At 54.0% G+C, this 26,790-nt stretch overlaps 2 protein-coding genes across 3 annotated transcripts in view; both read left to right on the top strand.

The window, feature by feature from the left end:
* Window positions 1-415: 415 nt before the first annotated feature.
* PUS1 (pseudouridine synthase 1) lies at window positions 416-18,647 on the top strand. 2 transcript variants are annotated; one of them, XM_064379538.1, is made up of 5 exons: window positions 416-637; window positions 4,258-4,395; window positions 10,766-10,868; window positions 16,335-17,026; window positions 18,130-18,647. In XM_064379538.1, the coding sequence occupies exons 1-5, from the start codon at window positions 416-418 to the stop codon at window positions 18,175-18,177; spliced, it is 1,203 nt and encodes a 400-aa protein (XP_064235608.1). In that variant the 3' UTR covers window positions 18,178-18,647. The 2 variants fall into 2 exon arrangements, with proteins under 2 accessions (XP_064235608.1, XP_064235609.1); XM_064379539.1 differs by lacking the exon at window positions 416-637 and adding an exon at window positions 1,822-2,974 and having other exon boundaries at window positions 18,130-18,644.
* A 6,949-nt stretch (window positions 18,648-25,596) lies between these two features.
* Window positions 25,597-26,790, top strand: part of LOC105705166 (E1A-binding protein p400) — a 135,205-nt gene continuing 134,011 nt past the window's right edge. Inside the window, exon 1 of the mRNA XM_064379537.1 lies at window positions 25,597-25,665. The gene's annotated coding sequence lies outside the window, so the exon portion shown is untranslated. The remainder of the gene's footprint in view (window positions 25,666-26,790) is intronic.

Raw genomic sequence — 26,790 nt, 5'->3', positions numbered from 1 at the left:
GGGAGGTCAGAGGTTAACCTGGGCGTCAGGGGACGTCGGAGTGGATCCGTCGGGGTCCCGGGGCGGTCTAGGACAGCAGGGGCGGGGCTTCGGCGCGGGGTCCGAGAGGTCAGGGGTCAGCAGGAAGGGGGCTCCAGCGTCAGGGTCCCCGAGGTTAGCGGTCGGCAGACGTGGGGCCGGGGTCAGGGGTCAGGGGTCAGGGGTCAGGCCTTGGTCGGTGCCCGGGTAGCCTGCGCATGGGCCTCCCGCTGCGCGCGCTGTGGGGAGCCTGCAGACGGTGGATCGTGCACCTAGGACCGCGTCCACCCTGGTAATGACCGCGACGCCGGGCGACCCCGCCACGCCAGCCCAGCCCACCCCGCGCAGCGCCCGCCGGGCCCCATCCCACGCTGCCCCTCTCCGCAGCTCGCTGCGCATGGCCGGGAACGTGGAGCTGCCCTCTCCCGCCGGATCTGCGCGCCCCCAGGACCGGAGGCCCCGCAGCGGCCGGGCCGGGGGCGTCCGCGTCTGGGAGGACGGGGAGCATCCGGCGAAGAAGCTCAAGAGCGGCGAGGACGAGGAGCGGCGCGGGAAGCTGCCCAAGCGCAAGGTCGTGCTGCTCGTGGCCTACTCGGGCAAGGGCTACCACGGCATGCAGGTGCGGCCGCCCGGGAAGCGGCGGGTCCCGCGGCATTTCATTGGTCCTGCTGCACGCGAGCTCCTTCCACCAGGTCCGGCCCTGCCGCTAACCGCTGTGATCGGGCGCAGGGTTCCCTGGCTGCGTGCCTTGGTCCTCATCTCTGGGGTGGGAGTGCTCACAGCACCTGCTAAACAGGGTGCGAAGATGAGCTAGGCGTGCTGAGAGCTCAGAAGAGCCTGCTGTCGTGTACCGCAAGGGGACGGAGCTGAGTCAGCTTGTGAGGATTCTCTACTCAGCCCGCCTCGTTTTCTGGAAGGTAGAGGGTGTGGGTGCATTCAGGGAGACAGTTTTTCTGTTTTTTTTTTTGTTTGTTTAATTTTTGAGACGGAGCCTTGCTCTGTCGCCCAGGTTGGAATGCAGTGGCGCGATGTCGGCTCACTCCAACCTCTGCCTCCTGGATTTAAGTGATTCTCCTGCCTCAGCCTCCTGAGTAGCTGGGATTACAGGTGCCCATCACCACACCCAGCTAATTTTTCTATTTTTAGTAGAGACGGGGTTTCAGCATATTGGCCAGGCTGGTCTCGAACTCCTGACCTCATGATCCACCTGCCTCGGCCTTCCAGAGTACTGGGATTACAGGCATGAGCCACCACGCCTGGCCATGTTTTTTCTTTTTGAGGCAAGGTCTCCCTTTGTGGCTCAGGCTGGAGTGCAGTGATGCATGCACGGCTTCCTGCAGTCTCCACCTCCTGGGCTCAAGGGATCCTCCCACCTCAGCCTCCTGAGTAGTGAGGATTGTAAGTAAGTGCTCGACCCCACAACCTGGCTAATTTTTAAATTATTTATAGGAATGGGGTCTCGCTGTGTTGCACAGGCTGGTCTCAAACTCCTGGGCTCAAGCGATCCTCCTGCCTCGGCCTCCCAGTGTTGTGATTGCAGGTGTGAGCCACTGTGTCTGGCCTCAGGGAGACATTCCTTGTGTTTCTTGTAGTTAACACTATGGCTTTGCCTTTGGTTCTGTGTTCTTTTTTTTTTTTTTTTTTTTTTTTGAGACGGAGTTTCGCTCTTGTTACCCAGGCTGGAGTGCAATGGCGCGATCTCGGCTCACCGCAACCTCCACCTCCTGGGTTCAGGCAATTCTCCTGCCTCAGCCTCCTGAGTAGCTGGGATTACAGGCACGCGCCACCATGCCCAGCTAATTTTTTGTATTAGTAGAGACGGGGTTTCACCATGTTGACCAGGATGGTCTCGATCTCTTGACCTCGTGATCCACCCGCCTCGGCCTCCCAAAGTGCTGGGATTACAGGCTTGAGCCACCGCGCCCGGCGGTTCTGTGTTCTTTAAACATCTTTAAACATATCCACAGTAAGAAGTTCACGCAGTGCAGAGTGTCTGACTGAAACAAAAGATTAAGAAAATAATGCTTAACTTCGGCAGTTGTAACAACTTTTATGGTGAAAGTTATAAGTAATGGATGACTTTTTTTTTTTTTCTTCCTTTGGAGACAGAGCTTTGCTCTGTCACCCAGACTAGAGTGCAGTGGTGGGATCTCGGCTTACTGCAACCTCTGCCTCCCGGGTTCCATTGATTCTTGTGCCTCAGCTTCCCAAGTAGCCAGGACTACAGGTGCCCACTACCATGCCTGACTGATTTTTGTATATTTAGTAGAGATGGGGTTTAACCATATTGGTCAGGCTGGCCTTGAACTCCTGACCTCAGGGGATCCTCCTGCCTCGGTCTCCCAAAGTTCTGGAATTACAGGCGTGAGCTGACCAGCCCAGCCAACCACTGTGCACTGCAACCTCTGCCTCCCAGATGCGAGCAATTCTTCTGCCTCAGCCTCTTGAATAGCTAGGATTAAAAGTGCACTGCCATGCCCAGCTAATTTTTTTTTTTTTTTTTTTTTGAGACAGAGTCTCCCTCCGTCACCCAGGCTGGAGTGCAGTGGTGCATTATCATATCACTGCACCTCTGATTCCCAGTTTCAAGCAGTTCTCCTGCCTCAGGTGCTTGCCACCACACCTTGCTAATTTTTTTATTTTATTTTTGAGACAGAGTCTTGCTCTGTTGCCCAGGCTGGAGTGCAGTGGCACAATCTCGGCTCACTGCAAACTCTGCCTCCCGGATTCAAGTGATTCTCTTGCCTCAGCCTCCTAAGTAGCTGGGATTACAAGAATGCGCCACTGTAGGGCTGAGGGCCTCACAGGAGTCGTGGGGTGTCCCTTATGCTGTGCTGAGGTGCAGGATCCGAGAAATAAAGAGACAGGACACAGAAGTACAAGGAAAACGCAGCTGGGCTCGGGGGGCCACGCCACCTATAAGCAGAGTCAGGCGAGGCCCCGAATGTCCAGAAGCGTGAGTATTTATTGTGTATAGGTTAGGGGGCAGGGCAGTGAGTGAAATCATCTTTAAGGATAGTGATGGGGTCGTGAGCAATAAAACAAGGGGTCCACCCCCATTGGGTCACCTAGGCCGGGAGGTGGACAGTGCGCAGCAAGGGGCCCGTTCTCATGAAGGCAAGGGCCGTGTGCAGTAAGGGGTCCAACCCATTAAGTCGCCGAGGCTTGAACGTGGGCCGTGCGCAGTGAAGAGGGTGCAGTGTGCAATACCTCTATCTATGGGCAAACTACTTCTAAGAAGATTTATGGGGGGGATGCTTTAAGTCACACAGCAGTGACAGAGCTGTCAGGGTTACCACCACCTGCTAGTTCGATAGGAAGATGCTTTTCGAGCAGCACAGTAGCAAGAGCTGATAAAGTTCACAGTCACCAAGGTGGATTGCTGGTCTGAGGGCAGCCTTCCACAAGAACTGGAGCAAGGTCCTACAACTCCTTTATCAGGAGGAGTGGCTCTCGCCCCAAGCCTGCCATACAGCGGGTGTCTTTACGATACTGAACGCTGCCACCTGGGCCATGGATTCTTGTCCTGGTGTAACTGTTTTCCCTTAAATCATGCTCTGCACCGTGTCCGCTCTAGGCATTCCTCCGATTATGAGCTAAGGCATAGTTACATATAAAAGGAAATAACTTGAGTGGTAACACTATAAACTGAGATATTCTCCAGGCCTTAGTTATGCCAGGATTCTGCTTAGCTCTCCCTCCTCAGTACCTATATGGGGGGTTACCCACACACTGCCACGCCCGGCTAATTTTTGTATTTTTAGGAGAGACGGGGTTTCACCATGTTGGTCAGGCTGGTCTCGAACTCCTGACCTCAAGGTGATCCACCCGCCTCGGCCTCCCAAAGTGCTGCGATTACAGGCGTGAGCCACCGCACCCTGCTGTGGATTACTTTACATCCGATTTAATTTTTTTTAAGTATAGGTAGCATCCATGGCACTGATTTTTTTTTTTTTTTTCTGCTTTGGCACTGATTTCTTAACTGACAGATGGTAGAAGCAGGTGTGCGTTCAGGTTCAGTCAAACCTGCGTTTTGATTTCTCTCCACGCTACCCGTCCCCTAGCGTGGAGCAGCCCGGGTCCAGGGCGAGTGAGCAGAAAGCAGTGTTTTCACACGAGTGTGGCAGCTCACACTTGTAATTGCAGCACTTCAGGCCAGGAGCGTGAGACCAGCCTGCGCAGCGTGGCGAGACCCCCTTTCCGTAAAATATAAACCCTGTTTTTGCCTCCTTTTTCCAGAGGAATGTTGGGTCCTCACAATTCAGAACAATTGAAGATGACTTGGTGTCTGCCCTCGTCCGGTCAGGCTGTATTCCCGAAAATCACGGCGAGGACATGAGGAAAATGTCCTTCCAGCGCTGCGCCCGGACTGACAAGGTGGGTGGCGCCTTCTCCGCCCCGCCCCCGTGGGTAGGAGCAGCACCCGGCCCACCTTCTGGCCCAGCGTCTTGGTTTGTTAGGCCTCTTCTGAGCACGTATGAGGTGCAAGTCAGACCAGCCCACACCTCGCGCAGCTGAGGCGTCCAGGAGCCTGGCCAGCTCAGGTATAGCTGATCTAGGTGCTCCCTGCCAGCGGGACTGTGTGTGGTCTCTGGTCTTTGCTTTCTCTTGTGTTGCCTGTGTTCTCAGGGACACACATTCCTGCAGGTGGCACAGTGGTGGCCGCAGCGTCTGCCTTCGACCCTCCGCTCAGGCTCACTCTGAGGCAGATGTGACCATGTGACTGCAGGGCGGAGCGTCACACCTATATGATGCAATGTTCTGTTTTCTTTCTTTAGTTTTTTAGAGTCAGGGAGGGTCTCATTCTGTTGCCCAGGCTGGAGTGCAGTGGCATGATCACAGCTCACTGCAGCCTCGAACTCCTGGGGTCAAGCAGTTCTCCTTCCTCAGCCGCCTGAGTAGCTGGGTGTTTCCGTCTGTTTTCACACTGCTGTAAAGAACTGCCTGAGATTGGTCAATTTATAAAGAAAAGAGGTTTCTGCCAGGGACGGTGCTCACACCTGTAATCCCCGCACTTTGGGAGGCTGAGGCCAGTGAATCACGAGGTCAGGAGTTCAAGACCAGACTGGCCACTATGGTGAAACCCCGTCTCTACTAAAAAATACAAAAATTAGCTGGGCATGGTGGCTTGTGCCTGTAATCTCAGCTACTTGGGAGGCTGCGGTAGGAGAATTGCTTGAACCGGGACCCGGGAGGAGGAGGTTACAGTGAGCTGAGATCAGGCCACTGCACTCCAGCCTGGGCTACAGAGAGAGACTCCATCTCAAAAAATAAATAAATAAAAGAATAAAGGTTTCATTGACTCAGTTGGCTTGGGAGGCCTCAGGAAACTGATGATCATGGTGGCAGGTGAGAGGGTAAGGAGGGTGGTGGGAAGGGCCCCTTAGAAAACCATCTCACTATCGCAAGGACAGCATGGGTGAACCGCCCCCACCGTCCAGCCACCTCCCACCAGCTCTCACGCCAGACACATGGGCGTCACCATTCAACAGGAGGTTTGGGTGGGGACACAGCAAAACCGTGTCACTGCCACTGCAGGCACTCCACCGTGCCGGGCTACATTTTTTTTTTTTTTTTTTTTGGTAAAGACGGTGTCTTGCTAGGTTGTGCTGGGGTCTCAAACTCCTGGGCTCCAGTTACCTTCCCACTGGAAGTCCCAAAGTGCGGGGAGGCACAGGCATGAACCACCACGTTTGGCTTGCGGTTATTGTAAACTCAGTGTGTTGAGGATATCCTCGTCTCAGCGCGGGATCAACGTAAGGCTCTGTTCGTGGGATGCGTGTGCCGAGTCCACACCCTGGCCCTGCTACGCGGTCTCAGCTGCCCGGGCTGGTGACCCACCTCTGTCCGTTCAAAAGCACAAGGCTGAGCACCCGTTTCCAGTTGGTTTTTGCACCCACCCTGGACGCTGCTGCTGGTCTGTGACGCCACATTTCCGTGCTGAACCATGGGATGAGCTGGGGGGAGTGGCGCTGTCTCTGAGGAGGACCCAGCGTTGGGCAGGTGGGGACAGCAGAGCCTGAGGAACAGGCAGCTTTCGTGTTTGTTTGTTTGTTTTGAGTGGAGTCTCACTCTGTGGCCCAGGCTGGAGTGCAATGGCGCCATCTCGGCTCACTGCAGCCTCAGCCTCCTGGGTTCAAGTGATTCTCCTGCCTCACTCAGCCTCCCCAGTAGCTGGGATTATACGCACCCGCCACCATGCCCGGCTAATTTTTGTATTTTTAGTAGAGTCGGGGTTTCACCAGGTTGGCCAGGCTCGTCTCGAACTGCTGACCTTGGGTGATCCACCCGCCTTGGCCTCCCAAAGTCCTGGGATTACAGGCGTGAGCCACCGCACCCGGCAACAGGTAGCTTTTCTGTAGCAAATAGCAGGCATCAGCGAATGGGATTCCTTCATCCTTGCCCTCCCGAGTGCCTGGCCCTGTCACACGGCCCTCAGGCCACCTGAGGGGACTAGGGGTCTATCAGAGGCCTCACTTGTTACAGCTCAGGGTCCCCCGGGAATCCGAATGAAGCTATGGCTCTCATTCCCACAGACGCCTAGTTTCAGGGGCACACAGATCCCTGGCGAATCCAGGGGCCTGTACTGGAGCCATCGTCCAGAGGGGAGAACAGAGAGAGACCACACGTTCACTTTTAGTAGCTGGCGTGTGTGGCAGCACGTGCCACGTGGTCCATGATGCCACACTCCTGTTCACTTCTGGTCAGTGGTGATGGCGCATGTGACGGCTCGAGGTGGAGAGTTCTGTGGGCCTTGCTTCCTGCTTTCCTTCTTGATTCTTGCCTTTACAGCTCTCTGGCTGTTTTCAGGGAAGAAGAAAAGTAACAATTTGTCCAAGCCGATGAAGGGAGCAGTTCACAGTCGGGTCCTCGTATTTGTTTTAATTTCTGCTGTTCCAGAGATGGTGTCCTTCTGATAAGTTTTCTCACTTGCAACTGGAAACCCTACAGGAGTGGACCCACGAGGTTGACATGGCCACACCCGAGTGCCCTGCCCTTCAGATGAAAACACAGCAACATTGAAACATTGGTGTTACTTATTTCTTTGTGTGTATTTTTGCCGCTTAACATTTTGTTAGTTTTTGTTTTAGATTTTAAAAATAGCTTTGTTGAAATATAATTCACTCTTGGCCAGACGCAGTGGCTCACGCCTGTAATCCCAGCACTTTGGGAGGCCAAGATGGGCAGATCACCTGAGGTCAGGAGTTCAAGACCAGCCTGGCGAACATGGTGAAACCCCATCTCTACTAAAAATACAAAAATTAGCTGTGCGTGGTGGCTCGCGCCTGTAATCCCAGCTACTCAAGAGGCTGAGGCAGGAGAATCATTTGAACACAAGAGGTAGAGGTTGCAGCGAGCCCAGATTGTACCATTGCACTCCAGCCTGGGCATCAAGAGTGAAACTCCGTCTCAAAAAAAGAAAAGTGTGCAGTTCAGGTTGGGTGTGGTGGCTCATGCCTGTAATCCCAGCACTTTGGGAGGCCAAAGTGGACAGATTACTCGAGGCCAGGAATTCAAGACCAGCCTGGCCAACATGGCAAAACCTCCTTTCTACTAAAAATACAAAAATTAGCCGGGCATGGTGGCACACACCTATAATCCCAGCTACTTGGGAGGCTGAGGCACAAGAATCTCTTGAACACGGGAGGCAGAGGTTGCAGTGATCGAGATCACGCCACTGTGCTCCAGCCTGGAAAAAAGAAGAAAGTATCCAGTTGAGTGGTTCCAGAATATTCACAGAGCTGCGCACCCATCAGCACAGCCGGCCATAGGACAGAGGACATCCCGAGGGACCAGGTGTCCTTTAACTGTTGTCCCAGCCCCCAGGGTGTCACTTCAATGTGTTGTCAGTACAGTGGTGGCGACGAGGTGTATTTTCTTTCCCTTCTTTGGTGCTCAGTCTCTGGAATCTGTTGGGGAACCTTGTTTGCTGCAGTCACGTTCCAGGCGTGGATCTGGCCAGTGGAACATCTCAGCAGTTTATTTCAGTCTCTCCAACTTTTTGTTTTGAAAATTTCATACCTTCATAGAAGTCTTAGGAATAATGCCATGAGCACCCACATGGTCCCCCATATTCACCAGGGTTAGGTTTTCTCCATATTGTCATAGTTGGTTTTTTTCTTTTATCTTTCTTTCATCTTTTTTGAGACAGGGTCTTGCTCTGTTGCCCAGCCTGGTCTTGAACTCCCGGGCTCAAGCAGTCTTCCCACCTTAGCCTCCCAACGTACTGGAATTATGAGTGAGAGCTACTGCACCTGGCCTTTTGTTTCTTCAAATGGAAGCATGTGAGAGTAAGTTGCAGACATTGTCAGCCTTTGCCCTGTGACGTGCTAGCGTCAGTCTCCTGGGGACTGTGCCGCCCTCCAGCAGCCTCACCCTATGCATTATCACCCGTGCGAAATTCAGCGTTCGCAGAATCCTGTCGTCCAGCGTGCTGTCTAGAGTAGGAAATGGCCTTTTTCAGCTTCTTTGATGTGGTACGCCTTTTCTTCTTGTTAACTGATCTGGGATCTAATCTAGGATCATTTTTGGCATTCGGTTGTCATGTCTCTTGAGCTTCCTTTAATCGAAAATGATCTCCTTGGCCAGGCATGGTTGCTCATGCCTGTAGTCCCAGGACTTTATGAGGCTGAGGCGGGAGGATCACCTGAGGCCAGGTCTGGGCAACATGGCAAGATGCTGTCTCTACAAAAAAAATTTAAAGATTAGCCAGGCATGATGGTGTGCCTGCCTGTAGTCCCAGCTACTTGGGAGGCTGAGGTGGGAGGATTGTGGAACCCGGGAGGCAGAGGCTGCAGTGAGTTATGATGGCACCAGCACGCTCCAGCCTGGGCAACAGAGTGAGACCCTGTCTCAAGATAAAAACCCAAAAAACAAAAGTAAATAATCGCCTTGCCTCCTTTCCGCCCTTCGTGATGTGACATTTTTGGGCAGTTAAACCAGTTTTGAAGAATGATCTCCACCTGGATATCCCTGGTTGTTCCCTGCGATTAGATTAGATTCAGATGAAAAATGTTGGTGGCAGGAATGCTGAGTGTGTTATAGTAGTCTGTTTTCTTTGCATGCATATTTAGAAGCTTTTTTAGAAATGGTGACTGAAATACATAGACAAGTACACGTAACATCGGCGTAAGGTAAAACATGACGCTAAAGTGAGCAGCTGGGTCGTTTCTACTGCGATCAGCAAATAGGCCCTGGCCAGCGTTCCGGAAGCTCCCATCCGGCCTCCCGGTCACGTCTCTTCCCTCTCCCTGGAAGTTACTGCCATGTGGACTTGGATGAAAACTTGATTTAGGCTCGGTACGGTGGCTCACGGCTGCAATCTAGCACTTTAGAAGCCTGAGGAGCCTGGGAGGTCGGGGCTGCAGTGAGCCAAGATGGCACCACTGCACTCCAGCCTGGGTGACAGAGCAAAACCTTGTCTCAAAAAAAAAAAAAAAAACCCAATAGCCAGGTGGGAGGCTCACGCCTATAATCCCAGCACTTTGGGACGCTAGGGCGGGCGGATCACAAGGTCAGGAGTTCAAGACCATCTGGCCTATGTGGTGAAATCCCGTCTCTACTAAATCACACAAAAAGTTAGCTGGGTATGGTGGCGAGTGCCTGTAGTCCCAGCTACTTGGGAGGCTGAGGCAGGGGAATCGCTTGAACCCAGGAGTCGGAGGTTGCAGTGAGTGGAGATCGCACCGCACGGCTGCACTCCAGCCTGAGTGACAGTGAGGCTCCGTCTAAAAAAAAAAAAAAAAACCCAACAACAAACCTATAGAAACTTACTTTTAAAAAAGGTGTGATATACAGACAGTGAAGCGTGCTGCTCTTAGATGGAAGCTTGATCAGTTTTTTTGTTTTTTTTTCTTTTTGAGTTGGAGTCTCACTGTCTTACTCAGGCTGGAGTGCAGTGGCTCGATCTCAGCTCACTGCAACCTCTGCCTTCCAGGTTCAAGCGATTCCCCTGCCTCAGCCTCCTGAGTAGCTGGGATTACAGGCATGAGCCACCACGCCGGGTTAATTTTTGTATTTGTAGTAGAGACAAGGTTTCACCATGTTGGCCAGGCTGGTCTCAAACTGCTGACCTCAGCCGATCTGTCCACCTCAGCCTCCCAAAGTGCTGGAATTACAGGTGTGAACTCCTGTGCCTGGGCGGGAGTCATTTTTTTTTTTTTTTTTTTTGAGATGAAGTCTCGCTCTGTCATTGGGCTGCAGTGCAGTGGCACCATCTCGGCTCACTGCTACCTCCGCCTCCCGGGTTCAAGCGATTCCCCTGCCTCAGCCTCCCAAGTAGCTGGGACTACAGGCACCTACCACCAAGCGCAGCTAATTTTTGTATTTTTAGTAGAGATGGGGTTTCACCATGTTGGCCAGGCTGGTTTCAATCTCGACCTTGTGATTCGCCTGCCTCGGCTTCCCAAAGTGCTGGGATTACAGGCTTGAGCCAGTGCGTCTGGGCGGGAGTCATATCTTATGTGGGACTTTGTTTCTGTCTGCACAGAGTCATATTTATGCTCCTCATTTAATGGTTTTTCTTGGGCTTTGAATTCATTTGTAATAGTTTATTTCATAAGTGTTCTTGCACTCAGCCCACCGGTATAGAGCTTTATCTTCGTGTCGGATTATTCCCTCCAGATGCGTTTCTAACAGCAGAACTCGTGTGAAACGACGTAAGGGCCGTGTAGTCCTTCTGTCTCAGAGACCAGTGTGCAAGGCCCGAGGTATCGACCTTTCGTCGCACGTTCTGCTTTCTTTACAGGGTGTGTCCGCAGCGGGCCAGGTGGTATCCCTGAAGCTGTGGCTGATTGACGGCATTCTGGAAAAGATCAACAGCCACCTTCCCTCTCACATTCGGATTCTGGGTAAGCCTTGCAGCGCAGGCGGCCGCGCTCCTGGTTGTAGGTGGTCTTGGAGAGACGTGAGGCTCCGCGTGCCGCTGCCTTTCCCAGACGTCTGGTGCAGAAGTGTCGTCAGAGTTGCTTTGCAGTTGGTTCTGACCTTCAGAAACAGGAGCGGCGAGACGGGAGTGGGAGCCTCTCATTTGCAGTGCTTGTTGCTACACGGGTGCCTTGCTTAAGCAACACGGGATGTAAAAATCCAAATTCACGGTTAAAATGGGCAGTGGTTCCCTTTTACTGCAGGACCGAGAAGTGGAATTTTTAGGCCTTCTTGAAATGTGACTGTCTGCCTTTAAGTGGCAAGTACAGGCAACTGACATAGATTTATTCTTTCATTCAGTTTGTTTTTTGAGAGTCTCGCCCTGTCACCGAGGCTGGAGTGCAGTGGTGCGATCATGGCTCAGTGCAACCTCGACCTCCTGGGCTCAAGTGATCCTCCTACATCAGTCTCCAGTGTAACTGGGACTACAGGTGTGTGCCACCACACTTAGCTAATTTTTGTATTTGTAGAGTTGGGGTCTCATTCTGTTGCCCAGGCTGGTCTTGAACTCCTGGGCTCACTTGGTCCTCCTGCCCTGGCCTCCCAGAGGCCACTTATACTTAATGTAATTATAGATGTGATTAGGTGGGAATCTGTTGTCCACATGGGAATCTGTTGTCCATGTGGGAATCTGTCGTCCATGTGGGAATCTGTCGTCCATGTGGGAGTCTGTCGCGTGCGTGGGAATCTGTCGTCCGCGTGGGAATCTGTCGTGTGCTTGGAAGTCTGTCGTGTGCGTGGGAGTCTGTCGTCCGCGTGGGAATCTGTCGTGTGCGTGGGAGTCTGTCGTGTGCGTGGGAGTCTGTCGTGTGCGTGGGAGTCTGTCGTCCGCGTGGGGTCTGTCGTCCGCGTGGGAGTCTGTCGCGTGCGTGGGAGTCTGTCGTCCGCGTGGGAGTCTGTCGTGTGCTTGGGAGTCTGTCGTCCGCGTGGGAGTCTGTCGTCCGCGTGGGAATCTGTCGTGTGCGTGGGAGTCTGTCGTGTGCGTGGGAGTCTGTCGTCCGCGTGGGAGTCTGTCGTCCGCGTGGGAGTCTGTCGCGTGCGTGGGAGTCTGTCGTCCGCGTGGGAATCTGTCGTGTGCTTGGGAGTCTGTCGTGTGCGTGGGAGTCTGTCGTCCGCGTGGGAATCTGTCGTGTGCGTGGGAGTCTGTCGTGTGCGTGGGAGTCTGTCGTCCGCGTGGGAGTCTGTCGTCCGCGTGGGAGTCTGTCGTCCGCGTGGGAGTCTGTCGTGTGCGTGGGAGTCTGTCGTGTGCGTGGGAGTCTGTCGTCCGCGTGGGAGTCTGTCGTGTGCGTGGGAGTCTGTCGTCCGCGTGGGAGTCTGTCGTGTGCATGGGAGTCTGTCGTGTGCGTGGGAATCTGTCGTCTTGCCCTCTGTTTTCTTTTCCTTTTTTTTTTTTTTTTTTTTTTTTTAATCTAATCCCAAGGAAACAGAGCTGTTGTCTGCCTGACTGCTCTGCTTGGAGAGGTGTTTTTTTGAGACAGGGTCTTGTTCTCTTGCTCAGGCTGGAGTGCAGTGGTGCGATCACAGCTCACTGTAGCATTGACCACCTGGGCTAAAGAGGTCCTCTCGCCTCAGCCTGCAGGCTGGGACTCCAGGCACACGCCACCACGGCTGGCTACATTTTTAATTGTTTTGTAGAGATGGGGTTTTGCCGTGTTGCTCAGGCTGCCCCCAACTCCTGGGCTCTGTCAGTCTGCCCGCCTCAGCCTTCCTAAGTGTCGCGATTATAGGTGTGAGCCACGGTGCCCGCCCCACAGCCTGACTGTTTTCAGATTCGTCCTTGCTGTCGTGTGCATCAGCAGTCTGTTCCTTTTCGTTGCTGAGAGCTGTTCCATTCTGTGTGTGTGCTACGGATTGCTTGTACGCCTACCTGCTGATGGACACTGGGCGGTTTCCAGTTCTTGGCTCTCGCAAGTAAAGCCTCTGTGAACGTTTATGTACGAGTCATAAATAGTAATCCTTGTTGATTTTGCCCACTGTTAAGTGTGTGTTTATTTGTTTGTTTTTGAGATGGAGTCTTGTCTGTTGCCCAGGCTGGAGTGCACTGGTATGATTCGGCTTGCTGCAACTTAGACCTGCCTCCTGGGCTCAGGTGATTCTCGCACCTCAGCCTCCTCAGTAGCTGGGACTACAAGTGTGCGCCACCACGCCCGACTGATATTTGTATTTTTAGTGGAGATGGGGTTTCTCCATGTTGGCCAGGCTGGTCTTGAACTCCTGACCTCAGGTGATCTACCTGCCTCAGCCTCCCAAAGTGCTGGGATTACAGTGGGAATAAATAAAACTATCCCACTGCACCCGGGAGTAGTTTTATTTATTTATTTATTTTTATTTACTTATTTATTTTTTTTTGAGACAGTGTTTCACTCTTGTCGCCCAGGCTGGAGTGCATTGGCGCGATCTCAGCTCACCACAACCTTCGCCTCCTGGGTTCAAGTGATTCTCCTGCCTTGGCCTCCTGATGCAGGCACCTGCCACCACGCCCAACTAATTTTGTATGTTTTTTTTTTTTTTTTTGAGACGGAGTTTCGCTCTTGTTACCCAGGCTGGAGTGCAATGGCGCGATCTCGGCTCACCGCAACCTCCGCCTCCTGGGTTCAGGCAATTCTCCTGCCTCAGCCTCCTGGGTAGCTGGGATTACAGGCACGCGCCACCATGCCCAGCTAATTTTTTGTATTTTGAGTAGAGACGGGGTTTCACCATGTTGACCAGGATGGTCTCGATCTCTTGACCTCGTGATCCACCCGCCTCGGCCTCCCAAAGTGCTGGGATTACAGGCTTGAGCCACCGCGCCCGGCATTAATTTTGTATTTTTAGTAGAGACGGGGTTTTACCATGTTGGTCAGGCTGGTCTTAAACTCGTGACCTCAGGTGATTCACCCGCCTTGGCCTCCCAAAATCCTAGGATTACAGACGTGAGCCACCGCGCCTGGCGATTTATTTATTTTTTTGAGATGGAGTCTCGCTCTTGTTGCCCAGTTGTGAGTGCAGTGGTGAGATCTCAGCTCACTGCAACCTCCGCTTCCCAGATTCAAGTGATTCTCCTGCCTCAGCCTCCTGAATAGCTGGGATTACGGGCATGCACCACCACGCCTGGCTAATTTTGTATCTTTAGTATAGACGGGGTTTCTCCATGTTGGTCACACTGGTCTCGAACTCCTGACCTCAGGTGATCCGTCTGCCTCGGTCTCCCAAGGTGCTGGGACTACAGGCGTGAGCCGCCCACTGGGCACTAGTTTTGTTTTTGCCATGCTGGTCTTCCTCTGCCTTGTGAGGGTAATTCCCTCCTGAGAAGCTTCCCATAGAGTGAGTCCTGAAAGTCACGTTTGAGGTCTCGCCATTCATTTGCATGGAAAACATCTGAGTGTCCCGTAGATGAATCCCCGTCACGCTGAAGTGTGTAGCTGAATCCCCATCGTGCTGGCCCGTGCCATGACCTGTGCAGTTGTCGGGTAGTTGCTGTCACCCACACGCCACGGTGCCGGCCAGCAGGGTCCTCCCCCAGGCCTGCAGCATGACCATCTGCCAGCACTTTTCAGCCTTACATAGCAGTTACGTTTTGAACAACGACAGTCACGCTTGCAACGCATCCTCGTGATGTTCAGTGTTTATGAAATGGGATCTTTAAAACCAAGAAAACAAAAAGACCACTCAGAAATCCAACGTGACCAGAGACAAAAGCATGAGGCGTGGGCGGCAGTGCTCACGGAAGCCGCGTGGCGAGCGGCCTGGGCCGGGCAGGCTGTGTGGAGGCGCTCGGCGCTGCTTGTGAGGCCACAAGGCCCAGGCCAGTCCTTGCAAATGTGAAACTATAGTTGGGTATTATACTCCTGCCTGGGTGGGTGGCTCACACCTGTAATCTCACCACTTTGGGAGGCCGAGGCGGGTGGATCACGAGGTCAGGATTTCAAGACCAGCCTGACCAACATGGTGGAACCCCGTCTCTGCTAAAAATACAATTAGCTGGGGTGGTGGTGTGTGCCTGTAAGCCCAGCTACTCAGGAGGCCAAGGCAGGAAATCGCTTGAAGCAGAGAGGCGGAGGTTGCCCTAAGCTGGGATCGCGCCATTGCACTCCAGCCTGGGCAACAGAGCGAGACTCTGTCTCAAAAAAACATCAAACTCCTGAGGTGAGGTGGACTGCAGCAGCCGGAGGGACCTCCTGTGGCAGCCACCGTGGAAGGTCCCGGAGGAGGCGTGCAGCGCAGAGCCGTGTCCAGGCACAGCTTTCTCCACCCAGGCCCTGCAGTCGGTGCCCTCGGCGGGGGTTCTTCCAGAATTCTTCCATTTAAACGTAGATGTCCATGACAGATGGGATCCCCCTGCATGTAGGTCTTCATTTGCCTTTAATCTTTGCTGAATCAATATTTAACAGATACTCACAGCACCTGTGAGGTATGGCTGGCCCTCAAGGCGTCACGGAGGAGACGCGGCCTCGCTTCTTGGAGACTTGTTCCTGATCTGCGGGGCCGCGTCCTCCTTTGTCCCGCGAATATTCTAGATTAGGTCAGTCTTCAGTTGCTGGTGGCTTCCAGTATCTTTTGATTGCTGTTGAAAATAGTGCCAGCTGCGTGGCTTTCACAGCAGGGTTCATTCTGGCCTCTGGGCTGGGGCTGCACACATCTCATCCATCTGCTGGCGTCATCCGGGGTGTAGGCTGCGCCTGTTCACCCTGGACCCTTTGCCAACACTGCTTTGTTGTTTGGTTTTTTTTTGAGATGGGGTCTTCCTCTGTCGCCCAGGCTGGAGTGCAGTGGCACGATCTCGGCTCACTGCAACCTCTGCCTCCCAGGTTCAAGCGATTCTTCTGCCTCAGCCTCCTGAGTAGCTGGGATTACAGGCGCCTGCCACCATGACTGGCTAATTTTTGTATTTTTAGTAGAGACAGGGTTTCACCATGTTGATCAGGCTGGACTCAAACTCCTGACCTTATGATCTGCCTACCTCGGCCTCCCAACGTGCTGGGATCACAGGCATGAGCTGCCATGTCTGGCTGCTTTTATTATTTTCAGTTCACACATAATAATTGCACATACTTACATACAATTATGTGTGATATTTCCAGTAATGTGTAGTGATCAAATCAGGGCAATTAGTGTAATATATCCATCACCCCAAGCATTTCTCATTTTTCTGTGTTGGAGACATTCCATATCTTCTCGCTATTGGAAAATTACACTAAATGGTTGTAAATTGAGTCACATTACAGAGCCCTGCACCTGTCCCTCCTGTCCACTGTCCTCCTGTGCCCATTCCCCAGCCTGTGGCTGTTCCCTCCCCAGAGAAGCTGGTGCTCGCTGGAGCTTGGTCGGGGCTCACCGTGCTCAGGCTGCTCCTGGTCATCAAGGCGTTTCTACTCACCTGCCTTTGTCCTCCCTGGCCGCCTCTCCCCTAGGACTGAAGCGGGTCACGGGCGGCTTTAACTCCAAGAACAAATGTGACGCCAGGACCTACTGCTACCTGCTGCCCACGTTTGCCTTTGCGCACAAGGACCGCGACGTGCAGGACGAGACCTACCGCCTGAGCGCCGAGACGCTGCAGCAGGTTAACAGGCTCCTGGCGTGCTATAAGGGCACGCACAACTTCCACAATTTCACCTCGCAGAAGGGGCCGCAGGAGCCCAGCGCCCGCCGCTACATCCTGGAGATGTACTGCGAGGAGCCCTTTGTGCGAGAGGGCCTGGAGTTCGCCGTGATCAGGGTGAAGGGCCAGAGCTTCATGATGCATCAGATCCGGAAGATGGTCGGCCTGGTAGTGGCCATCGTGAAGGGCTACGCCCCCGAGAGCGTGCTGGAGCGCAGCTGGGGCACAGAGAAGGTGGACGTGCCCAAGGCGCCAGGACTCGGCCTGGTCCTGGAGAGGGTGCACTTCGAGAAATACAACCAGCGCTTTGGCAACGATGGGCTGCACGAGCCTCTGGACTGGGCGCAGGAGGAGGGCAGGGTTGCAGCCTTCAAGGAGGAATACATCTACCCCACCATCATCAGCACCGAGCAGAACGAGCGCTCCATGGCCCAGTGGCTGAGCACCCTGCCCGTCCACAACTTCAGTGCCACCGCTCTCGCTGCAGCTGGCACAGGCGGCGAGGTACGGGCATGGTCCCGGCAGTGCTCAGCAGAGTGTGGGCCCACATTGCCCCCATTGTGCACAGTGAGCTGAGGCACAGAGAAGGGCGTCACTTCCCCCAAGCCACAACGGGTGCCTTTCGACTGTGGGAGGGCCACTCCATGGTCAGGCTGGCTGCCAGCACTCCTTCTGTGGACCTGGCACAAAGCGTAACCCGTGGCTCTACAGCTGCAGAATGTAGCTCAGAACTAGAACATACAGGATTGTGGTGTGGGAGCGAAAAGCCAAATGAATGAAATTGTCATTCTCAGTTCTTTGCTCTGGGGTGAGACTTCTTTCATGGTGGTCCAGGGAGGTTTCAAAGGGTGAAATTCCCAGGCAGGGCAGAGGGAGATTCTTCGCGTCCTCTAGAGATCTGAACCCGGAGTCCTTCCTGCGCACCTGGGTGGCAAACTCAAGTGTGTGCAGGCGAAGGGCCAGGCGCTTGGTGGGCAGTCATATAGGTGGGGCGATGAGAGGCCCCCAGCCCGGGGGTGGCAGGGGGTGGGGGCCCAGCGGTGGCCGGGCGCCCTCTTGTTTCCTCTGAAGGGGGGTAGTCGCAGCTCAGTGGCAGCTGGTGGTGGCCATGTTGGAATATGACGGTGACAGCATGCTTGAATGTTGTCAAGCAAGAGAAACCAACCTTGCATGCTCGTGGGGAATCTTCCCTTTTTAAGTACTGGTGGTTAACTGTCCCAAGCCCGGTGCAGGGCGGGCCAGCTTGGCCTGGGCCGGATCGCACTGCTGTTGACCCCACTGAGAGGCCTAGATGCTTCCAAGGTGCTGCATTTGCTGTTGCCAAATGGCCCCATTGTGTTTTCCCCTGTGCTCGCTGCGGCCTGTGAGGATGGGAGGGAGCCTAACGGAGGCCCCACTAGTGTCCCCAGCCCTTGGCTTTCCCTGCGCAGGTTCCTGACCCGGGTAAGAGAATCACCGAGATGAATGCCGGCCTCTGCTCCTCATGAGGGATGGGTGGGGGCGAGGCTTCTGTGCCGAGCCTGTCTCGGGCACCTGTGGGTGTTCCGGAGCAGCCCCCGTGAGTGGGGACAGTGCTCGCCTCTCATTCTCCGTCTTCTGCTCCACAGGTGCCCAGTCCCCTGGAAGGCAGTGAAGGGGACGGAGACACCGACTGAGGTGGTGGGAGCTGCCAGCCAGAGCGCCTCTGAGCAGCTCACAGTCTGTGCCCGGGCGCGCCACCCCAGTGGGCAGCAAGAAGCTGGCATCGCTGCAGCTGTGTTTCCTGGCCGTGGGAGCCGAGGCTTCTCAGGCGTGCCTGGCAGATGTGGCCGGCATTGAAACCTCAGGACCTTCCCTTGTAGGAACAGCCTTCTCCAGTCTATTTTCGGCTTTTGCATTGCATAGATGAATTTCAGCACGTAAAGAACTATTTTTTTAAAAAAGTGATTTTCTTATTAAACAAGTACACATTTTGCTTAGTGAATCCTTCGTTCGCCTTTCTCTTAGCCTCTTTTTCACATTTTTCCGTCCAGAGAGATGAGCAGAGCATGTTGTCCTGTTGGGAATAGATATAGCTGAAGAAGGCAGGCAGGCAGGCGCAGGAGGTGGCTCAGCCTGTAATCCCAGCACTTGTGGAGGCCGAAGGGCAGATCGCTGACTTCAGGAGTTCAAGACCACCAGCCTGGGTAACGTGGCGAAACCCTGTCTTTTCAAAAAATTAGCCAGGCTTGGTGGTGCACCCCGTAGTTCAGCTGCTCAGGAGGCTGAGGTGGGAGGATCACCTGAGCCTGGGGACGTTGAGGCTGCCCTGATCGCCACTGCACTCAAAAAGAAACCACCGTGGCCGGCTTTCTGCAGGGTGGGGCTGTGGGGGGCTCTGGAGCAGAGGCCACACCCACCCACCACACCCCTGAGGCATGGCAGCCCCGGGCTCCTCTTCCTAGATGGCTCCGTGCATATGGCCTTTGCCCTGGCTGAGGTGGGCATGTGCCTCTGCACTGTCCAGGTGCCAGCCGGGTGGGGGCAGAGGGCAGAAGGAAGGGGTGCATGTCGGAACAGGCCCCTAGTTCAGCTTTCTGGAAGACACCACCAGCAGCTTTACGTCATTGGCCACAGGTGTGTCAGCCTCCCTTGCAGCTACCGTCCCTAGCCACAAGGGAGGCTGGGGAAGACTTCTTTTGAAGTGTTGCTCAGTGCAGAACAAAACACCTTGCATTATCCAGGAGCAGGGGATCCTTGGCAGGCGGGCTGCCAGGAGCCCGGGGAGGGGCTGAGTGGGGGAAGTGCCATGCACACGTGTGGCCTCCCAGCCTGCAGCACACGGACACCCGTGACCAATGCGCTGGTGCCCAGCGTCCCAGTGGCGCATGTGACTGATGTGCACACACCTGACGTCCCAACGGTGCACATGACTGATACGCAGGCGCCTGTTGCCCCAGCAGTGCGTGAGGGCACGTGAGTGACGCATGTGCCTGTGCCCACGACTTGGCGGACGCCTGTGGGTGGAGAGCAGTGAGGCAGGACAGGTAGGATCGGCAGATGCTTCGGGCAGTGAGCTCCAAGGCTGAAGGGTGCCCAGCAGAGCAGAGCCGGTTTGAGGGGTTTTGGCCAGAGGAGCAGCGGGGCTCACTGGTTTGGAAGCCAGGGAGTGCAGGTGTGAGGCCCACTGGGCTTTGGGTTTGAGGGATGGATGAACTGGGGCCGTTCACTGGAACGGGAGACAGGGAAAGGAATGGGTTTGGAGAACTAGCAGGAGCTTGGTTGTGAGCGTGTTAATTTTACCTGTAATAGACAGGACTTTATTACTTTTTAAATTTTTTTTTTAATAGAGACAGGGTTTTACCCTGTTGGCCAGGCTGGTCTTGAACTCCTGACCTGAGGTGATTGGCCCGCCTTGTCCTCCCAAAGTGCTGGGATTACAGGTGTGAGCCACCGCACCCAGCTGGACTTTTTTATTTTTTTGAGACGGTGTCTTGCTCTGTCACCTAGGCTGGAGTGGCAGTGTCGCAATCTCAGCTCACTGCAACCTCCGCCTCCCAGATTCAGGCGATTCTCCTGCCTCAGCCTCCAGAGTAGCTGGGACTACAGGTGCGCACCACCACACCCAGCTAAGTTTTGTATTTTTAGTAGAGACGGGCTTTTGCTATGTGAGCCAAGCTGGTCTGGAACTCCTGACCTCAGGTGATCCATCTGCCTTGGCCTCCCAAAGAGCTGAGATTACAGGCGTGTGCCTCCGCGCCTAGCATGGGTGACCCATTTAAATCACTTTTGATGATCCTGGGGTATGTGATATTTTAAAATAATACGTATACATGGAAGGAAATAAAAAAACATAAAAAAGGGAACTTGCCTTTCATCCTCTAATTCCCAGTATCCCCGTCCAGAGGCCACTGCTCTCGCCAGTGTCCTGTGGCTTCTGGAGAGTTCCGTGCATGTATAAGCATGCCTGAACTTTTGCAAGGATGGCAATGCATCTCCAACAAACCCGGGATAATGTTTTCACTGCTCTGTGGTCGGCAAAAGGTTTCTTTTTCTTTTTTTCTATTTTGAGACAAGGTCTTGTTCTATCGCCCAGGCTGGAGTTCAGTGGTGCAATCATAGCTGAGTACAGCCTCCGCCTTCTGGGCTCAAGCGGTCCTCCAGTGTCCCAAGCAGCTGGGCCTACAGGCGTGCCACTCTGCCAAGCTAATTAAAAAAAATTTTTTTTCTTTTTTGGAGACAGGGTCTTGCTATGTTGCCCAGCTGGTCTCAAGCTCCTGGCCTCTCGTGATCTTCCTGCCTCAGCCTCCCGATGTGCTGGGATTGTGAGCTACTGTACCGGGCCCAAAGATTTCTTAAGATGCAAAAAGTGAAAGAAAAAAAGGATACATTGATTTTCACCAAAATAATAGCTTCTCATTGAAACGGCCACTCTGAAAAATTTGCTGAACCCATCATTTCACTTAACTGCACCCGGTATTCCATGCCCGGGAGTGAGGCAGGAAGTCAGGTGGGGACGGGCATGATGATGGCTTTCTCAGCGCAGACGAGCGCGGATGGAAACGTCCACTGTGCGGTGATGCTCCGTGTCCCCGCTGGGCAGCAGCACCTGGAACGTGGGCCTGAATCCTGCACTCGTGGCTGAGTTAGCGCTTCACATCACCGACTCCTCTTCTCCTTCAGCCGCTCCATCCTGACTGCCCCGCCTGGATTCCATAGTCCACCTCTTTCAGGATTCTGTGCCTCCTTGAGACGGGGCCGTGGCACGAACGCCCCTAGCCGTGGTTTCACCCAACTGATGGCCTTTTTATTTTTTTGTAATGGTGTCTCGCTCTGTCACCCAGTCTGGAGTGCAGCGATGCGATCTCAGCTCACTGCAACCTCCAGCTCCTGGGCTCAAGTGATTCTCGTGCCTCAGCCTCCCGAGTACAGTTCAACGGTCACCCGGAGTTTCCTGCCAGACAGTCCCATGGCACTTCCCTAAATCAGTGCCTTTTCACCAGCATACCCCGTCGCCTCCACGCTCCTCACACGCTCTCAGCAGATGGGTCACTCCCACTCCGTGAGAGAATGGACTCCAGGAAATGCAGCTCCCCACCCTCTTGTCCCCACCCAGGCTCGCGCTGCCTGCTTTGCAGTGGAAGAGGCTCCCTTTCTAGTGCCACTGTCCTGCCTGCTCAGAGCTCGCACTTGGAATCTCTTCTCCTGCACCTTCAGCATGTCTGCCGCCTCATAGCACTTGAACACACGGAATCACTCCTCTCCGTTACCCAACTCACTTTATCCCCTTCAACCTCCCTCTGCCTCTTCCCTTTTATAGCCAATTTTTTTCTCTTTAAAATTTTCAGTTTACTTTATTTGTGTTTTGTGGAGGTCTCCCTATGTTGATCAGGCTGGCCTTGAACTCCTGGGTTCAAGTGATCCTCTCATCTCAGCCTCTCAAAGTGCTGGGATTGCAGGTATGAGACACTGTGGCCAGCCAGAACTTTCCAGTGTGTTGAAAGTTAAGCATTCATCGCTTCACCTTGCAGCCCACATTTCTTTTTTAAAGAATAAATTTAGACATAATTCACATGCATACCATAACATTCACCCTTTTAAAGTATACAATTCAGTAACTTTCTTCTTTTTGAGTTGCAGTCTAGTTCTTGTCATCCAGGCTGGAGTGCAACCTCCACCTCCCGGGCTCAAGTGATTCTTCTGCCTCAGCCTCCCCAGTAGCTGGGATTACAAGCACCTGCCACCACACCCAGCTATTTTTTGTATTTTTAGTAGAGACAGGGTTTGACTGTGTTGGCCAGGCTGGTCTTGAACTTCTGACCTCGTGATCTGCTTGCCTCAGACTCCCAAAGTGCTGGGATTACAGGTGTGAGCCACCATGCCTGGCCAATTCAGTGACTTTTAGTAAATTTATAAAGTTGTGTAGCCATCAACACTACCTCATTTCACAACATTTTTATCAACCCAGAAAGGAGCCCTCCCATTCATTTGCAGGCACTGCCTGTCCTCTCCCCACAGCCCCCCGCCCCACACCCACTAATTAAGTGGTACTTTCTCTTTTTTATTTATTTTTGAGATGGAGTCTTGCTCTGCTGCCCGGGGTGCAGTGTAATGGCTCAGTCTTGACTCACTGAAACCTCCACCTCTTGGGCTTAAGCAATTCTTGTATCTCAGCCTCCCATTTGGCTGGGATTACAGGCATGCACCACCACGTGCAGCTAATTTTTGTATATATATTTTTTGAGACAGAGTCTCACTCTGTCTCCCAGGCTGGAGTGCAGTGGTGTGATCTTGGCTCTCTGCAACCTCTGTCTCCTGGGTTCAAGCAATTCTCCTGCCTCAGCCTCCCAAGTACCTGGGACTATAGGCACCTGTCACCATGCCCAGCTAATTTTTTTTTTTTTTAAGTAGAGGCGGGGTTTCATCATATTGGCCAGGCTGGTCTCAAACTCCTGACCTTGTGATCCGTCTGCCTTGGCCTTCCAAAGTGCTGGGATTACAGGCGTGAGCCACCAGACTTGGCCAATTTTTGTATTTTCAGTAGAGATTGAGTTTCACCATGTTGGCCAGGCTGGTTTTGAACTCCTGATCTCAAGTGATCTGCCTGCCTTGGCAAATCCCAAAAATGTTGGGATTACAGGCGTGAGTCAATGTGCCTGGCCTAATCTACATTCCACCTCTATGAATTCATGAATTCTGTAGATTTTATTATAAAAAATGGAGTGAAACAGTCTGTGGCCTTCTGTGTCTGCCTGGCTTTTCTTTCAGGATGACGTTTTCAAGGTTCATCCAGGTTTCATCCTCGGTCAGCGCTGCCTCCTTCCCGGCCCTTCTTTTGTGCCGGGTAGCCTTTCATCACATGGATGTACGACATCATCTGCCGCTGGATATTTGGGTTATTTCCACTTTTCGGCTATTCTGAATAATGCTCCTAAGAACATTTGTGTACGTACTTTTCTGTGGACACGGGCTTTCCCCTTGGGTATAACCTTACGAGTGGGATAGCTGGGCCATGTAGTAACTCTATGTTTAACTTTTTTTTCAATAGTTTTTTCTGAAACACCATGTGTGTTTAACTTTTTGAGGAACTGCCACCCACTTTCCAAAGTGGCAGTGTAAGAGGGTTCCGACTTCTTCACAGTCCCACCTGCACTGCTGTTACCTATTTTTTCCCTTGAGTCAGGGTCTTGCTCTGTTGCCCAGGCTCGAGTGCAGTGGTGCGATCACAGCTCACTGCAGCCTGGAACTGCTGGGCTCAAGCCATCCCCTTGCCTCGCCCTCTCAAGCAGCTGGGAGTGCAGATGCGCACCAGCATACCTGGCTGATTTTTAAATTTTTGTTGAGATGGGGTCTTGCTACGATGCCTGGGCTGGTCTTGAACTCCTGGGCTCCAGTGATCCTCCCTCTTTAGCCTACAAAAGCGTTGGGATTACAGGCGTGAGCCACCATACTTGGCCTGCTACCGACTTTTTGACTCTAGCCATCCGAGTGGATGAAGTGGTATCTGGTTGTGGTTTTCATTTGTGTGTCCTTAATGTCTAACGACACTGAACATCTTTTCCTGTGCTTGGTCATTTATACAGCTTTTGAAGCATACATATTCAAGTCCTTTGTCCATTTTTAATTTTTTTTTCTTTTTTTGTGACAGAGTCTCACTCTGTTACTCAGACTGGAGTGCAGAGGCATAGTCATGGCCTCCCATACCCTCAGCCTCCTTGGGCTCAAGTGATCCTCCCTCCTCAGACTCCTAAGCAGCTGGGACTACAGGTGTATGCCACTATGACTGGCTAATTTTAAAACTTTTTGTAGAGGTGGGGTCTCTCCATGTTGTCCAGGCTGGTCTTGAACTCTTGGGCTCAAGGGATACACCTGCCTCAGCCTCTCAAAGTGCTAGAATCACAGGCAGCAGCCACCATGACTGGCCTGTCTTTTAATTGCTTTGTTGTAAATCCTTTATTTTGGACACAAGTTCCATGTCAGACACATGACTTTCAAGTATTTTTTACTGTTCTGTGGATTATTTTTAAAAAATGGTGTCATTTGCAGCACAAAAGTTTTTAATTTTGATGATGTCCAATGTACCTATGTTTCTTTTGTTTTGTGTTTTTAGTGTGATATCTAAGAAACCATTTCTTAACCCAGAGCCCTGAAGATTCACGCCTATGTATTTTTTTATTTGGAGACAGTTTAGCTCTGTTGCCAGGCTGGAGTGCTATGGCATGATCTCGGCTCACTGCAACCTCAGCCTCCTGGGTTCAAGTGATTCTCCTGCCTCAGCCTCCCAAGTAACTGGGATTACGGATGCCCGCCACCAGGCCCAGCTAATATTTTGTATTTTTAGTAAAGATGGGGTTACACCATGTTGGCCAGGCTGGTCTGGAACTTTTGACTTCAGAAGATCCACCCACCTCAGCCTCCCAAAGTGCTGGGATTACAGGTGTGAGCCACATCTGTTTTTGAGAAAGAGTTTTATCGTTTTTGGCTGGGCTTGGTGGCTCATGCCTGTAATCCCAGTACTTTGGAAGACTGAGGCAGGCGGATTGCCTGAGGTCAAGAGTTCGAGACCAGCCTGGCTAACTTGATGAAATTCCGTCTGTACTGAAAATACAAAAAATTAGCCGGGCGTGGTGGTGCAAGTCTATGGTGCTCCCTACTGGGGAGACTAAGGCAGGAGGATCATTGGAGCCCAGGAGTTCGAGGCCAGCCTGGGCCACACAGGGTTTGGGGTCTTCCATGTGAGCCTGGTTCATTTGGTGAATCTGCAGAGAGTGTGAGCTGGCAGGCCACTTCTGTTCCACGTGGGCTCGTTTCCCGAACTGCACCTGCAAAAGCCGGGCTGCTGTGCCTCCGTCAGTCTCCGCCCCAGCCCCGTCAATCTCGGCCCCGCCCCGCCTTCATCAGTCTCGGCCCCGCCCCCTTCCGTCAGTCTCGGTCTCGGCTTCGGCCCCGCCCCCTCCCGCCCAGAGGAGCGTCGCGGCACCTTGGTTCTCCTGCGCCCTCGCGCGGTCAGTTCGGCGCCGCGGAAGCGCAGCTACGGGTGCGGTGACGCGCGTCCCTTCCGGCTCGCCGTAGCAGTCGCGCCGCCGCTTCCTCCCGCCGCTGCCCCGGATGCTGCGAGCGGCTGCGGCGCCGCTTCCAACCTCCAGCCCTCCTAACGCGGCCGGAGCGCAGCCCGCAGGCCCAGGGTGAGTGAGGGCGGAGGCGCGGGGCGGGCGCGGGAAGCTCTCCGGGAGGCGGCGCTCAGGGCCCGGGGTCGCACAGCCGCGGCCGCCGGCGTACAGGGCCCGCTCGCCGGCCGGCCTCGGGCGTCGCGTGGGGACCAGGCCGTGGCGGCTGCCGTGTGCGACCCCGGACGGGCGGCCGGTCTGAGGGCCACGGGCTCGGGCTCTTGCGTCGTAGCGCCCGCCGCCGAGAGGTTGCGCGTCCGCGCCGGTTTCCCTGGGCCCGCGGGCTCCCGGCCTGGGGGCGTGGCCGAGGGCAGCTCGGCGCGGCGGCCTTGCGGGAACCCGGGCGTTCCGGCCCGCGCCTCCTGGTTCTCGGGGCTGCGGGGGTGGCAGTTGCCCCTGGTGAGCGCGCGCGCTTCCCCCGCGGTCACGGACGCGGCGCTGAGGAGCGGGGATGGGGCGGCGGGGGGAATTCACCCAGAGCCTGAGGACCCCGCGCCGCGCGCGACCCGGAACGCGCCGCCGCGGGGGCTGCGGGACGGTCCGAATCCGCTCCTTGTCGGCGGAGACGCGCCTGGCCCTCCCGGTCTCCTTGGCTTGCCGCCCCGTCCGCTGGAGCGTCTTCCGTCACACACCCCGCTCAGCCGCCGCCTCGTCGGTGGCAGGAAAGTAGCGCGTCCCGGTGCGTGGTTTTGCTGTTTGAGACGGTGTCTCGCTGAGCGTCAGGCCGGAGTGCGGCGGCGCGATCCTGGCTCGCTACAGCCTCCGCCTCCCTGGCAGCTGGGACCACAGGCGTGGGCCTCCATGCCCGGCTACTTTTTTTTTTTATTTGTTTATTTTTTGGAGACGGAGTCTCGCCCTGTCGCCCAGGCTGGAGTGCAGTGGCGCGATCTCGGCTCTCTGCAACCTCTGCCTCCCGGGTTCAAGCGATTCTCCTGCCTCAGCCTCCCGAGGAGCTGAGATTATGGGCGCACGCCTCCGCGCCCGGCTAATTTTTTGTATTTTAGTACAGACGGGGGTTTCACTGTGTTGCCCAGGCTGGTCTCGAACTCCTGCGCTCAGGCAGTCCTCTCGCATCAGCTTCCCAAAGTTCTGGGATTACAGGCGTGAGCCTCCACGCCCGGCCAAATTTTTACTTTTTGAGAT

This window comes from Aotus nancymaae, unplaced genomic scaffold (assembly GCF_030222135.1).
Source record: "Aotus nancymaae isolate 86718 unplaced genomic scaffold, 86718_ANA_hifiasm-v0.15.2.pri h1tg000021l, whole genome shotgun sequence".
In the NCBI taxonomy this organism is placed as follows: domain Eukaryota; kingdom Metazoa; phylum Chordata; class Mammalia; order Primates; family Aotidae; genus Aotus; species Aotus nancymaae.
Note: the sequence above shows the minus strand (reverse complement) of the source record. Positions and strands in the feature narration are given on the sequence as shown.

Excerpts from the sequence above, each read along its gene's own strand:
- PUS1 (XM_064379538.1), top strand. The coding sequence starts at position 416 with ATGGCCGGGAACGTGGAGCTGCCCTCTCCCGCCGGATCTGCGCGCCCC. Across the intron at positions 638-4,257 it reads AGGGCTACCACGGCATGCAG|AGGAATGTTGGGTCCTCACA; the intron begins GTGCGGCCGCCC and ends TCCTTTTTCCAG. Across the intron at positions 17,027-18,129 it reads CAGCTGGCACAGGCGGCGAG|GTGCCCAGTCCCCTGGAAGG; the intron begins GTACGGGCATGG and ends TCTGCTCCACAG.